This window comes from Macaca thibetana, chromosome 16 (genome assembly GCF_024542745.1).
Source record: "Macaca thibetana thibetana isolate TM-01 chromosome 16, ASM2454274v1, whole genome shotgun sequence".
Lineage (NCBI taxonomy): Eukaryota > Metazoa > Chordata > Mammalia > Primates > Cercopithecidae > Macaca > Macaca thibetana.
The window spans coordinates 69,681,764-69,695,585 of NC_065593.1; the positions used below are offsets into that span (position 1 = coordinate 69,681,764).

The following is a 13,822-nucleotide window of genomic DNA, read 5'->3' on the forward strand; positions in this document are numbered from 1 at the left end:
GATCTAATGCTGCTCTCCATTCAGTCTTAGTTATTTCATGACCATGCTAACATTTATTTATAATATAAGAATAAAAATACCATTCCAGAAACTTCGGCTTACACTACAGATTCAGATTTGTCCATTGAAAATTGCTGCTTTTCTGCATCTCATGCCAGGCACAATATTGGAAGAGATCCCAGAATAGCCCAGTGTGCCCTGAATTTATTTTGTGATGGCTTTGTATTGAGAACAGGCCATCTCTCATCATGTTCAGGAGACTGGGAGACCACTGATGCCTGGGAATCTAGGTGTTGCAATGATGGTGAGCTACACTCACTTGAAAGGTATACAAGAGAAACCACCTTTTCCCCAAGTTAAAATGAAATACAGGCTAGCCAGGTACAGTTTGCCATTCATCAAACAAATCACCCACCTGAAGATGCACCCCTTTTTATTATTACTATTATTATTATTATTACTATTATTATTGAGACAGACTCTCGCTGTTGGCCAGGCTGGAGTGCAGTGGCCGGATCTCAGCTCACTGCAAGCTCTGCCTCCCGGGTTCATGCCACTCTCCTGCCTCAGCCTCCCGAGTAGCTAGGAATACAGGTGCCTGCCACCACACCCGGCTAATTTTTTTGTATTTTTAGTAGGCACGGGGTTTCACCGTGTTAGCCAGGATGGTCTTGATCTCCTGACCTCGTGATCCACCCGCCTCGGCCTCCCAGAGTGCTGGGATTACAGGCGTGAGCCACTGCGCCCGGCCCTGATGCACTCCTTTATAATAACATGAAGGGTTAGTAACATCCATAAATGAGCATTTTTCCCCAACTTCCCTAGATTAAGAATTCTGGTATTTTACAAAATAACATGTATGAGGATGCCTTTTATTAGTTTATGTCATGAGTGTAAGGTGTCCCCGTTGGAATTTTAGTGTTCTACCACAGTTATTACATTTTTCGTGATGCTACTTTCTTCCTGCTATTACAATTGTAAAAGCAATATTTCATCTTTTTTTGAAATCCATTTTTGTGATGTTTTTAAACAGCTTCAATTTTCCTGTTTAAAACAGACCCACTTTTAGAAAAGGGCCGTAATAGCAGAACTGAAAACTAAATTCAACAAATATTACTTCAACTGAGTTATCAAATTATAATCATGGGATGTATAAAATGTACATCACAGTGAGTTGTACATTAAAGAAAGATTTTTAAAGTTGCACAAAGTATTGTAAAGTGGGAACTTTCCAGCTGAATTCAGATGATACAGTAATTATGAGAATAGAAAAGACTGCACTAAAATATTTATGTACCTAACCCTGTTCAGTCTGCTGTAACAGAATGCCATAAACTGGATGGCTTATCAACAACAGAAATTTAATTCTTAGAGTTCTGGAGACTTGACAGTCCAAGATCAAGGCAGATTCATGGTCTCATGAGAGTCTACTTTCTGGATCAGAGGCAGCACCTTCTCACTATATTTCCACAGGGTAGAAGGGGTGAGCGGTCTCTCTCAGGCCTCTTCTAAAAGGGCACTAATTTTACTCATGAGGCCTCCACCCCCATGAGTTAATCACCTTCCGAAGGCCACACCTCTGGATACCATCGCCTTGGGGGCTTAGGATTTCAACATGAGAATTTGGAGGGGACAGAAACATTTAGACTGTAGTAATATGCCAATGAAATAAAAGCATTGTAAGCCAACAACAAAAAAATTGGGGCTACAAGTAGAGCGAGGAAAAATCAGCACATTTTGTGGCTGTAAAGAACCATAAAGTAATTTAAAGAACATCCATGTCGTTAATGTTCAGAAATAGTGGAATAAGGAGGTTAATTTCCCCCGAACCCACAGCTCATTAATGGCAGCCCTGAGATGGAAATCAATTGCCCTTGGGTGCGGGAGAAGAATATGATCTCATACATCAACCTCCATATCAAGATGAAAACATAAGATATTTTTTTAAATTGTGATAATCAGTAGAGCATTACTATCCTACCGCTAATAATACTTTTGCTTTCAAATTCCTCTAAAATATCTTGATATTTATGGATTATATCAAGGTATTATGGAAAATACCTTGATATAATATATATGGAAGAAAACAGAGAATATTCATTTACTGAATAACTCCTATCTGCCAGATAGTTGGATGTGTGTCTGTCTATACATACATATATATACGTGTATATTAGCATACACACATATATTTATAGGTATGTTCATATATATGTGTTTGTGTGTAAGAGTATCCTAATATACTCTTTACAATTAGCCTATAATATAGTTTGAATGTTTGTTTCCTCCAAAACGCATGTGGAAATTGAATTGCCATTGTAACAGTATTACGAGGTGAAACCTTAGAGAGGTGATGAGGCCATGGAGGCTCTGCCTTCATGAGTGGACTAATGCCTTTATCACAGGAGTGGATTCGTTGTAAAAGGGAGATTTTGTCACCTTTCCTCTCTCTCTATTGCCCTTTCTTGTGTTTCCACCTTCTACCATGGGATGACACAACTAGGAGGCTATCCCTCAATCTTAGACTTCCCAGCCTCCAGAACTGTGAGTCAATAAATTGCTGTTCATTACAACTTATTCGGTTGGTGGTATTTTGTTGTAAGCAGCACAACATGGACGGAGAAAGCCCACAGGTAAATATGATTAACTCCATTTTCACTCACGAAGAAACTAAGGCTCAATGACAATTAGAAAATTACCCAAGTTCATACAGCTGCCAAGGGGCACACCTTTAAAAAAGGAATCTGAATCCTCTTCTGCCTGATTTAATCATGATCTTCCTACAAACGTATGTCATACATTAGAGAAAAAAATGAATTGTTCTTCTCCCATCTCAAATGTGCTCAACACACCTCTTCTTTCCCATCATGAGCTGTGGTTCTATCTTCTGAGCAGTTTTTGAAAAGCTCTGTGGGATCCACCAGCACATCACAGGCCAGTGAGGTTTTTCAAGTTCAGCGAGTAGCAGCTTAGTTGAGTAGTGATATATTATTTTGGGATGATAAGCCTGCTCCTCTCAGGACCCCTCCAATTTAACTGGAACATGTTGAACAGTTTGAGAATAACACATGTTATTATGATATGAAGCAGTTAAGTACTTTTGGAAATGGCTTTAATTTAATGCCCAGTAAGTAGATAATGTGGGAGGATTATCCTGTATTATATGCAGTTTGATTTTTCCTCTGTTTGGTGCTATTCACTAAGCCCTAGGTGTATCTGAGTGGAGTAGTATTTTATTCTCAAAACTGTATTTTACTGAATGTTCATGCCTCCCACAATGGAAAGGATGTATGATATAAATCATCCAAAGTAATTTTGGTCAGCTAGTACAGAAACCATTTACACTTGGATTGGGAATAATTCATATTTCTTCTACTAAACCGTTGCATGATTTTTCCTTTTCAATTTTTTGGTTTTTTTTTTTTTGATTAGGTCAATGTTAAAAGTTAAGGAATGTAAATTATGAAACACCAAAAGAGATGAGTTTGCTGCTGGCAGTATTAATTGCCTACAGTGTATTAGCATTCATTATGTGCTAGGCATTCTTCTAAGGATCATATAAATATTTTCTCACTAACCCTTTTAACAATTGTAAGGTGGGTACTGTTACTTTCTTTACTTCACAGTTGAGAAAACTTGGGCCCAGAGAGGTTAAGTAAATTGCCCAAAGTGACACAGTAAGAAAGTAGTAGAACTAGGCTGGGCGTGGTGGCTCACACCTGTAATCTCAGCACTTTGGAAGGCCTAGGCAGGTGGATTACCCGAGGTCAGGAGTTCAAGACCAACCTGACCAACATGGCAAAACTCCATCTCTACCAAAAATACAAAAAAATTAGCTGGGTGTGGTGGCGCCCACCTGTAATCTCAGCTACTTGGGAGGCTGAGGCGGTAGAATCGCTTGAACCTGGGAGGTGGAGGTTGCAGTGAGCCAAGATCGCACCACTGCACTCTAGACTGGGTGACAGAGTGAGACTCCATCTCAAAAAAAATAAAATAATAATAATTAATTTTTAAAAAAGAAAGCAGTAGAACTAGAATTCAAACTTAAGGCATTTGATTCTTAATTCTGCACCCTTAAATTTGTAGCTTAATACAGAAAGGAAATCTATAGCTAAGGAAACTGAGAATCAGAGACAGCAGCTCAGTTGCTCCAGGTGGCACAGTTAATAAGCAGCTATACCCAGCCCAAGTCTGTGTGATTCCCTCAGGTTGGGCTATTTTCTTCATAGCACTTGTTTCAATAAGGGAGTACGTCCATTTAATGATAAAAATGAAAACAACAACAACAAAAAAACTCCATTGCTCCAAAAAAAAAAAAAAAATCAAACAAAAAAACCCTGTTGCTCCTTGTGTTTGCTTATTCTTTTAGGCTGGCCCTGCCAAAAGACTAAATATTTCTGCTTCCAAGGTAAAAGGCTTGGTGGCAATAAATCAGTGTACATAGGTGTGCCTCACTGTACATTAGCATTTCCCTGAAAAGGTGCGAGCTTTTTTTTTTTTTAGTCAATCATTGTGCACATTTTGAAGACGTTTATCTTCCTTTATCAAGGCTCTTAGCAGCTGCCTCCCACATTTGTTTCTTTTTTTTTTTTTTTTCCTTTGCTTTCCCAGCTTCTCTACTTTTTTTTTTTTTTTTTTTTTTTTGAGACGGAGTCTCGCCCAGGCTGGAGTGCAGTGGCGTGGTCTCGGCTCACTGCAGCCTCTGCTTCCTGGGTTCCAGCAATTTTCCTGCCTTAGCCTCCTGGGTGGCTGGAATTACAGGCGCATGCCACCACAGACAGCTAATTTTGTATTTTTTAGTAGAGACGGGGTTTCACAACCATGTTGGCCAGGCTGGTCTCAAACTCCTGACTTCAGGTAATCCACCTACCTCGGCCTCCCGAAGTGTTAGGATTACAGGCGTGAGCCACTGTGTCTGCCACTTCTTTAAATACTTAACGATCAATAGTACTTCTAGAAAATACAGGCTTGAAATGATCATTGGTGCTATTTACTGATTAAAAAATAGCAATATTTCCACCTTGGGCAGCACCAGGTCTGCTTGTTGCCCCAGGTTGGTCCCTGGTAATTGTGTTTTCTTCTTCTGTCCCTCCATGTCTGTCACTCTTTAGGCAGATAACTCCCGAGTTGGAGGTTTCCTCCTACATAAAAAGGGATCTGATTAAATAAGCCGATGTCCTCCTGAGATATCCTAAAAATCTTTGGTTCTGGAATTGGCGGCTAGCAGAGGTTAGCTCTGCCCTTACCCCGGCCCCTATGACTGGCCTCCCTTCCCCAGGCCAACTAGTGTCAGAAAGAATCAACCAGCAGCACAATAAATAATTGATCTTCAACATGTGCTTCTAATTCAAATAAAGGGCATTTAACCACAGTGAGTATCGCATGTGACTGAAGTATTTTATGTGGAAACTTGAAGATTTCTGATAACTTGCTGTAAAGAAGTTTTCACAGTGACTACATCTCCAGGGGCCCTTTCTATCTCAAGTTCAAGTTACTTAGACAGTGATTAAAGACCTTTTATAGGCCCCTGTGGTAAATGATAGCATAGAGGAAAAAAAAAAAAAAATAGCATTCGTTGGCTATGTAATTTAGCAAGACTTAATCTATTTGTTTGAGTTTTCATCCATCGGGCTTGCTGAAATACTTTAAATAATTAACCTGTTTCTCTGCAGCCTGAAGTGTCCCCAGAGTTTCCATTCCAGGCCTGAGATGAGTGATTATCCAGCACAGATTGCCTTATTTAGTTGGAAGACTCTCCATCTCAGTCCAGCTGCTTTTTCTTGGGACAGCAGACAGACCCTGGACATGGTATCCTTTTACGTTACAGTATTTAGAAAGTAGAATAAATCAGTGAGATCCAAGAGCAAAAGGCTATAGTTTACTTTATTCACTTTATTTTTGTTTTTTTCTCCTGTCCCTGCTAGGTGCTCAGCAACTGAATGTATCGAATTTCAAAACATGTAGAGGTGTCGATGTAAGTCTCCAAACTCCGCACAGAGAATCCCAAACCACAAGTTTGGACATTTCCAAGGAAAGAAGCACAGGGTGGCAGGATGAGGCAAGAGGCTGCTTACTCCAAGCCAAATCTCATGACCCAACCGCATAGTCATAAGAGGAGTGCGTTCAGTTGCTTTAGGAAACCAAGAGCAGTGAAAGAAACACTTGGGAATTTACTGGTAGATAAGGTTTTTCTGATCGAAGAAAAGCTACAAAGTAATGCAGACCAAGGGTGATTTCTGGGCAGCATGATGATTATGTCTTTTTAGGAAAATGCCCCTTCTCGGGGACCTTACTTGCTGTCTGCCCACAGATTTATCTGAACTGAATCTCGGTTACTAGTTTTTGCTTTCAAAGACCTCCTATCTAGGGGAACATTTGAAAAGAATTTACCAAGCACTTCCCTGCTGCATAATCTGTCTGTGTGTTGTGTTGACGCCAACTTGCCTTTTACATGTGGAGCCAAAAGCTCTCTTCTCAGGAGCCTGGGTCATACTGCTCCTTTAAAAATGAAAGTGAGAGAGAGAGAGGCCACGCTGATTTTAGAATTGAGTCAGGGCTTTGTGATTTATAGAGTACCCAGGGTGAATAGGCGTGGCTTCTAGATATCCACAGACAAATCTTACCCTAAAAGACACAGGACTTTGCACACGCCTTGCAGAACATTCAGAACAGAAGAATCGAGGCTTGTAACCGATGAGACTCATAGATAGAATATATTAAACTGAGTAGAATCTGGTGCCTAATAATTTACATAAAAGTGGCCCAGAGAATCTACTCAGCACATGTCCTGGCCAACTCAGAAATTAGGAAATACAAATATTTAAAGAGAAATCTGGATTCCTCTGTGTGTATTTGAAATCCTCTCAAATATGCTAAATGGATGCAGTTTGGTCTTGGTAAGGGATAGAGGGCCTGAGACAGTATTAGCGGAGTTTGATTTTTTTTGCCCAACTTGTGCAGTGCCTGCTTTATCGAGGTTTCTGTGGATTTTAGACCATTCACCCTTAGTGAAAGTCCCAATAAAACACAGAATGTAATTATGTTGGGGGGAAGAAAGAAGCAAAAGAGCAGGAGGTCTGGTTAATCCTTTTATCAAGGTGGAAGGAAGGAAGGAAGGAAGGAAGGAAGGAAGGAAGGAAGGAAGGAAGGAAGGAAGGAAGGAAGGAAGGGAGGGAGGGAGGGAGGGAGGGAGGGAGGGAGGGAGGGAAGGAGGGAGGAAGGAAGGAGAAAGAAAAAGCAAGCAAGCAAGCAAGCAAGCAAGCAAGCAAGAAAAAGCAAGCAAGCAAGCTAGCTATTTCCACAGTGATTGACTTCATCAACTGTCATGGACAAGCACAAGTTGGACCTAAGTTGTGCATCATTTTTTTTTTCCTACCAGCCTTGTTTCCTGGATAATTTCCCTTAAATATATTGCTCACTGTGTCAATTATAAATCATATTTATTTTCACTCATGAAAAAGACGTCTAGAGATATGCAATCTAAGGCTGCAGTCTTTCCTACCTTTCTAGTTTCCCTTGTAGGGGTGTCCTTGATTTGCATTCTTACAAGGTGGCTTCAAGAACATAAGTTACCAAGTTAGAAGTCCAGATGGAAAGAAGGGTGAGCAGGGAGAGGAACAGGGCATCTGCCAGCCAAGTCAGCTTAAAAGCTTTCATAAAAGCCGCACCCAAAGATTCCTGCTAACATCTCATGTGCCAGAACTATGCCAGTTAACCCTACCCTCCAGCAACCTGCATCGGGACTGGAAATACAGCTGTAATTTTTTTTTTTTTTTAACCTGAACACATTGTTTTCCAATTAGGAATTTGTTAAGGAAAAGATGATTGGAGAGTCGATGAAATGGAAATTTAAAATATCCAGCTTACTATGTTATTGTGGGGATTAAATCTATGCATAAATCACTTGATAATACTCACTAATCTGGTGGCACACGAAAATAATATTTCCTTCCCTCTCCCTAGTCTTAACTCACTTCTCCAGGGCCCTGTTCAGAAACCAGAGCACACAGTGGAGCAATACCTTGATGCTACAATTTGTTTTTTATCTAATTAACTTCACTGAATAATTTCATTTTGGGGGAAAAAGTAGATGGCATAAGAAAAAATACTCACCCAACTTCTCGCTATTGGTAGGGCATTTGAAACTAGAATTGCCATTCTACATAGAACCTGCTTGTGATACTTACAGAAACAACCAACTTTTATTTCAGATATACCTGTTCTACAAGCTTTTAAAAAAAAAAAACATAAAAATGCTTTACAATGCTGCCTATGTTCTATTTATACGAAGCAGCATTCTTATTTTCGGTGCACTATACCCAATGCTGACCGCGCCAGCAAAGATAACTTATACCACTGAAAATATAGATATATGTACACACTTTTTGCATTAAGATCTTTATTATTAAATAACTCACTGGGGTTGTCAAGTATGTTATAAAATTACACAGACAATTAGAGATAAATATCACATAGAAATGCTGATTTTACATTCTCTTCTGAGTACAAGCATTTGATTATAGAGGCTCAGAGCACAACAAAATGTATTTCATGGGACACTGATGCCCCATTCTGATATTGAAAGGCAAACATTAGCAGTAGCGGACTCAACAAAGCAAAGCAAGGTGACATGAAACTAGATGTAGGTCAAAGGTAAAACAAGCTAAAAAATTTTTAAGTGTTTTTGTCTATTGTCATGGTGGCTGTTTTCTTTTTTTTTTTTTTTAATTTATTTATTATTATTATACTTTAAGTTGTAGGGTACATGTGCATAACGTGCAGGTTTGTTACATATGTATACTTGTGCCATGTTGCTGTGCTGCACCCATCAACTCGTCATTTACATCAGGTATAACTCCCAATGCAATCCCTCCCCCCTCCCCCTCCCCATGATAGGCCCCTGTGTGTGATGTTCCCCTTCCTGAGTCCGAGTGATCTCATTGTTCAGTTCCCACCTATGAGTGAGAACATGCGGTGTTTGGTTTTCTGTTCTTGTGATAGTTTGCTAAGAATGATGGATTCCAGCTGCATCCAAGTCCCTACAAAGGACACAAACTCATCCTTTTTGATGGCTGCATAGTATTCCATGGTGTATATGTGCCACATTTTCTTAATCCAATCTGTCACTGATGGACATTTGGGTTGATTCCAAGTCTTTGCTATTGTGAATAGTGCTGCAATAAACATACGTGTGCATGTGTCTTTACAGCAGCATAATTTATAATCCTTTGGGTATATACCCAGTAATGGGATGGCTGGGTCATATGGTACATCTAGTTCTAGATCCTTGAGGAATCGCCATACTGTTTTCCATAATGGTTGAACTAGTTTACAATCCCACCAACAGTGTAAAAGTGTTCCTATTTCTCCACATCCTCTCCAGCACCTGTTGTTTCCTGACTTTTTAATGATTGCCATTCTAACTGGATCCTTTCCTTACTCCTTATACGAAAATTAATTCAAGATGGATTAGAGACTTAAATGTTAGACCTAATACCATAAAAATCCTAGAGGAAAACCTAGGTAGTACCATTCAGGACATAGGCATGGGCAAAGATTTCATGTCTAAAACACCAAAAGCAACGGCAGCAAAAGCCAAAATTGACAAATGGGATCTCATTAAACTAAAGAGCTTCTGCACAGCAAAAGACACTACCATCAGAGTGAACAGGCAACCTACAGAATGGGAGAAAATTTTTGCAATCTACTCATCTGACAAAGGGCTAATATCCAGAACCTACAAAGAACTCAAACAAATTTACAAGAAAAAAACAAACAACCCCATCAAAAAGTGGGCAAAGGATATGAACAGACATTTCTCAAAAGAAGACATTCATACAGCCAACAGACACATGAAAAAATGCTCATCATCACTGGCCATCAGAGAAATGCAAATCAAAACCACAATGAGATACCATCTCACACCAGTTTTTTTTTTTTTTGAGACGGAGTCTTCACTCTGTCGCCCAGGCTGGAGTGCCGTGGCACCATCTTGGCTCACTGCAAGCTCCGCCTCCCGGGTTCTGGCCATTCTCCTGCCTCAGCCTCCGAGTAGCTGGGACTACAGGCGCCCGCCACCGCGCCCGGCTAATTTTTTGTATTTTAGTAGAGACGGGGTTTCACCGTGTTAGCCAGGATGGTCTCGATCTCCTGACCTCGTGATCCGCCCGCCTCAGCCTCCCAAAGTGCAGGGATTACAGGCGTGAGCCACCGCGCCCGGCTATGGTGGCTGTTTTCTACTTACAAGATTGCAGTACTCTAATTTAGCCAAGTAATTGCTGCTGTACAATCCAAATCTACAGTGTGCATAATTTGGAGTGTGCATTCCTCAAGCAGGACTAAAAATCATCTTACTTGGGTCTCTAATATTAAGCTTCAGAACAGTTTTGCAACTTTTGACCTGAACAAATCTCTTATGCATAAAACAACAGGAATAAAAGATTGCACATGTGCATTTAAAAAGTAACTTTATTACTCCCAGGCCAAAAAAAAAAAAAAAAAAAAACCACGAGGGAAAAGGAAGGAGAAAGGGAAGGATGGGGGAAGAGGGAAGAAAGGAAAGAAAAACAAAAAAAAAAAAAAAAAAAAAAAGAAAAGAAACAGAAAGGCACTCTATCTACCTATACCTATATATTTTACTTTTATTTATAATCTTGGACTATGTAATTTGGTTCATTCACTTGTGTGTTTTAATTTAAATTGAGAGAGAGAGAGAAAAAGATTTTCCAGAAAAAGCAAAGACTGGGTGTGTGTGTCTGTGTGTGTGTATTTAAATGAAATAAATAATAAAAACTGTGCCACATACTTACTGCCAATGCAGCAACAATGTAAAACAGACACAAAACACAAAGAATTCTGAATGTACCTAATATTTCTTTGATTTATAAAGTTTAAAGTGACTCTTTACTCATAGGCCAGTTGGTGTGTGCTTAAAGTAATCATGATTAACATCTTTTAACATGAAAGTAGAGTATACAACTTTATCTCATGTTATAAAATTTAAGAAATTTCATTGTACTCAGATTGTCCACTTACTGTGCATTAAAATCACTATAATTGAATTCTATCTCACAAAATCCTTCATTTAAATGGCTGTTCCAAGTTCAATAAAAGAGTTTCTTGCAATCCACAACGTGAGTCATTTGTGTCTTGTACGGTCACCAAGATTAGAAGCATACATAACTGCTTCTGGGCACAAATAAGTATCTCTTTCCCCACCCTCCCCCCAAAAATGTTCTATCCTTTATGTAGCAGCCACAGTTGCAATCTTTCGGCACTAGCAAGCTAGCAACAGTTTCTCTCCAAGGGTCTGAGAATGTTTCTCGCTGCTAACCATCCCCTCACCTCATCTATATGATCCTGTCCTTTGGTCACGTCCTGGAGGAAGGTGGGACGTGAACATAGAACCTCCCCTTCTCAGAGAACCTAGCAAGGTTATGGTTGCCTTATTTCTGGTCTCCGTTTGTTGGAGTCAACCAGAGACTTTAAGAGAGAAATGCTGCTCTAAATACTGTTAACTTTTCTTCTGCCTCATCGGTTAGAGAAAAAATCGCTTCTAGCTCTCATTGATCACTACCTGGGCAAGTGGCAGTGGAACTGGTGGCGTGGACAGTTTCTTACAGCCACTAGCTATGCTCGCTGAAACGAAGACCGTCCAAGTGGCAAACCAAGTGACTTGAACTGGTGAGCTGATTTCACAGTTACATTTCTCAACATTACAGCTTACTGAATGCATCTTTTGCATATCTTGGTTAGATATCATACTTTTTATAGCAAATCTTCATTGTATTATCAATGTTGACATATTTAAAAATGTATTATTTATGCTGTCTTACTTGTCTTTTCATTTTTATTTATTCTAGCCTCCTTCCTGCCTTCATATCCCCATATTTGAATACTACACCTCCAACTGAAGATACAAGTATATAAGATAACAAAAAAGATACATTTTAATCAATTAGGCTTCTTAATAGCATTCTTAACACAAAATTGGCTAACAAGAAAAATTTTAATAATCGAGAACTATGGAATTTTTAGATTATCTTTTACCAAGTTTAACTTACTCTACTTACCCAGCATCATCACAAAACATAGCTATAACACTTTCAAAAAAGCCATGTTTACAACGACTTGCCTACGGTGATTGGCTGGAAGATAAAATGATTTAGTGGTAGCCCTCATAATCACAATTTAGGACTACATTTGGGATTCTACAGAGATTCTGTTTAAAGTCAGGAGAGCTTTCTGATAAGGTGTTTCCCTATACTCATGTGCGGCAGAAGTGGTGGTTTCCTCAGGATTTTCACAGCTGCTGACAATGGCAACGGCACTAAATGACCTTCGTCTCGCCTTGGTGTCTGATGTGCAGGATCCTCGAACTGGCGGTGCCTTTTCTATGTGGAGCTGCTGGTCTTTCCAGTCCAATTGCTTGGCACTGCAAAAGGGGGCATATACTTCCACACTTCCTTCAAACTGTAAGCAGTTCACTTTGTAATACTTCCTCTTAACTTCCAAGACATCATTAAACCTATGGCCCCAGAGAATTTCTCGGGGAACATAGGAGCTTCTAGATTGGTGGGATGTTCCAGTGGAATCACCAGTATAGATAAATGTCACCAAAATCTCAAAGTTATCTTTGGCTACTGCTTTGCGGTCAAGGGCATACAGAGGACTCTCGTGGTCAATTTCATGGACAATAGTTACTGGGGTGACCAGGATGATTTGGTCATTGACTAATTTGAGGTCTTTAAATGCCATTGTCATCCTCCCTTCACTGTCTTCTGTGTAGCGGAGAAGTTGGGCTCTAACTGTTCCTTCTACCACGTGGTTTGGCCGAAAATCACCAATGCGCCACATGAGGCAAAGCTTCCCATCTCTCATGCCTATAAGTGCAAAATAGCTGAAACGAATGGTTTGGGCTCTCTTTCGAGCAGTTGCCATTTTGGCCAAGGCAGCTCCAATGATAAAGGTATTTATGATGCAACTTAAGATGGACTGGAGGATCACCATGAGCACGGCCACAGAGCATTCTTCAGTAACACAGCGATAACCATATCCTATGGTGGTTTGGGTCTCAAGGGAGAACAAAAAGGCCCCTGTGAAAGAATGGACGTTGTCAACACAAGGTGTGATGTCTGGATCATTTAATAGATCGCCATGATGAAGGGCTATGAGCCAAAAGACAGAGCCAAATATCAACCATGAGAGGATATAAGATAAAGAAAATATCACAAACATATGGCGCCACTTCGTGTCCACAAGAGTGGTGAAGATGTCAACCACATAGCTTCCCCATTCTCCAAAAATGTGCTTGAAGTAGACATTACAGCTGCCATCTTTGTGAAGCAATCTTCTTCTTGCTCTTCTCTTCTCAGCTATAATGTGCTCTGGTGGGTAGCCTGGGTATTTTGCGCCCACATTGACAATATGATAGCTGCTGCCGTAATAGCTCATTCTTTGCTGTGCCCTTAGGGATCCAGGTGAATTTTGTAGTAGTAAGAATTCTAGATGTGTTGCTATTTCTTGGTTTGGGTTTTCAGTTAGAACCTAAACAACAACAACAACAAAAACACACTTTTTAGCTTTTGATGTCCACCTTCATAGAAACTTGCCAAATTTGGAGCAGTGTCATACCATCTAAAATAGCTACTACTTCATCTGAACATCAGCGGCACAGTATTGATTACTCATTTCAGTTTAGAATTCAACCAGTCATTATAGAGGCAAAATATGCAATTAGAGAAAATAACATTTTTATATATGAATAAGGCTTGAGTAAACACTGTGATTATCCCAAATGATGCCTCACTAACTTTTCTGACCT

The 13,822-nt window shown here is 39.8% G+C and overlaps 1 protein-coding gene across 13 annotated transcripts in view; it reads right to left on the reverse strand.

The window, feature by feature from the left end:
- Positions 1-8,389: 8,389 nt before the first annotated feature.
- The window catches only part of KCNJ16 (potassium inwardly rectifying channel subfamily J member 16), a 541,663-nt gene continuing 536,230 nt past the window's right edge, over positions 8,390-13,822 (reverse strand). For all 13 annotated transcript variants that reach the window (XM_050765623.1, XM_050765621.1, XM_050765620.1 and 10 more), the window contains one exon: positions 8,390-13,545. In XM_050765623.1, coding sequence (XP_050621580.1) covers positions 12,196-13,452 — 1,257 coding nt within the window. In that variant the 5' untranslated portion in view covers positions 13,453-13,545 and the 3' untranslated portion in view covers positions 8,390-12,195. The remainder of the gene's footprint in view (positions 13,546-13,822) is intronic.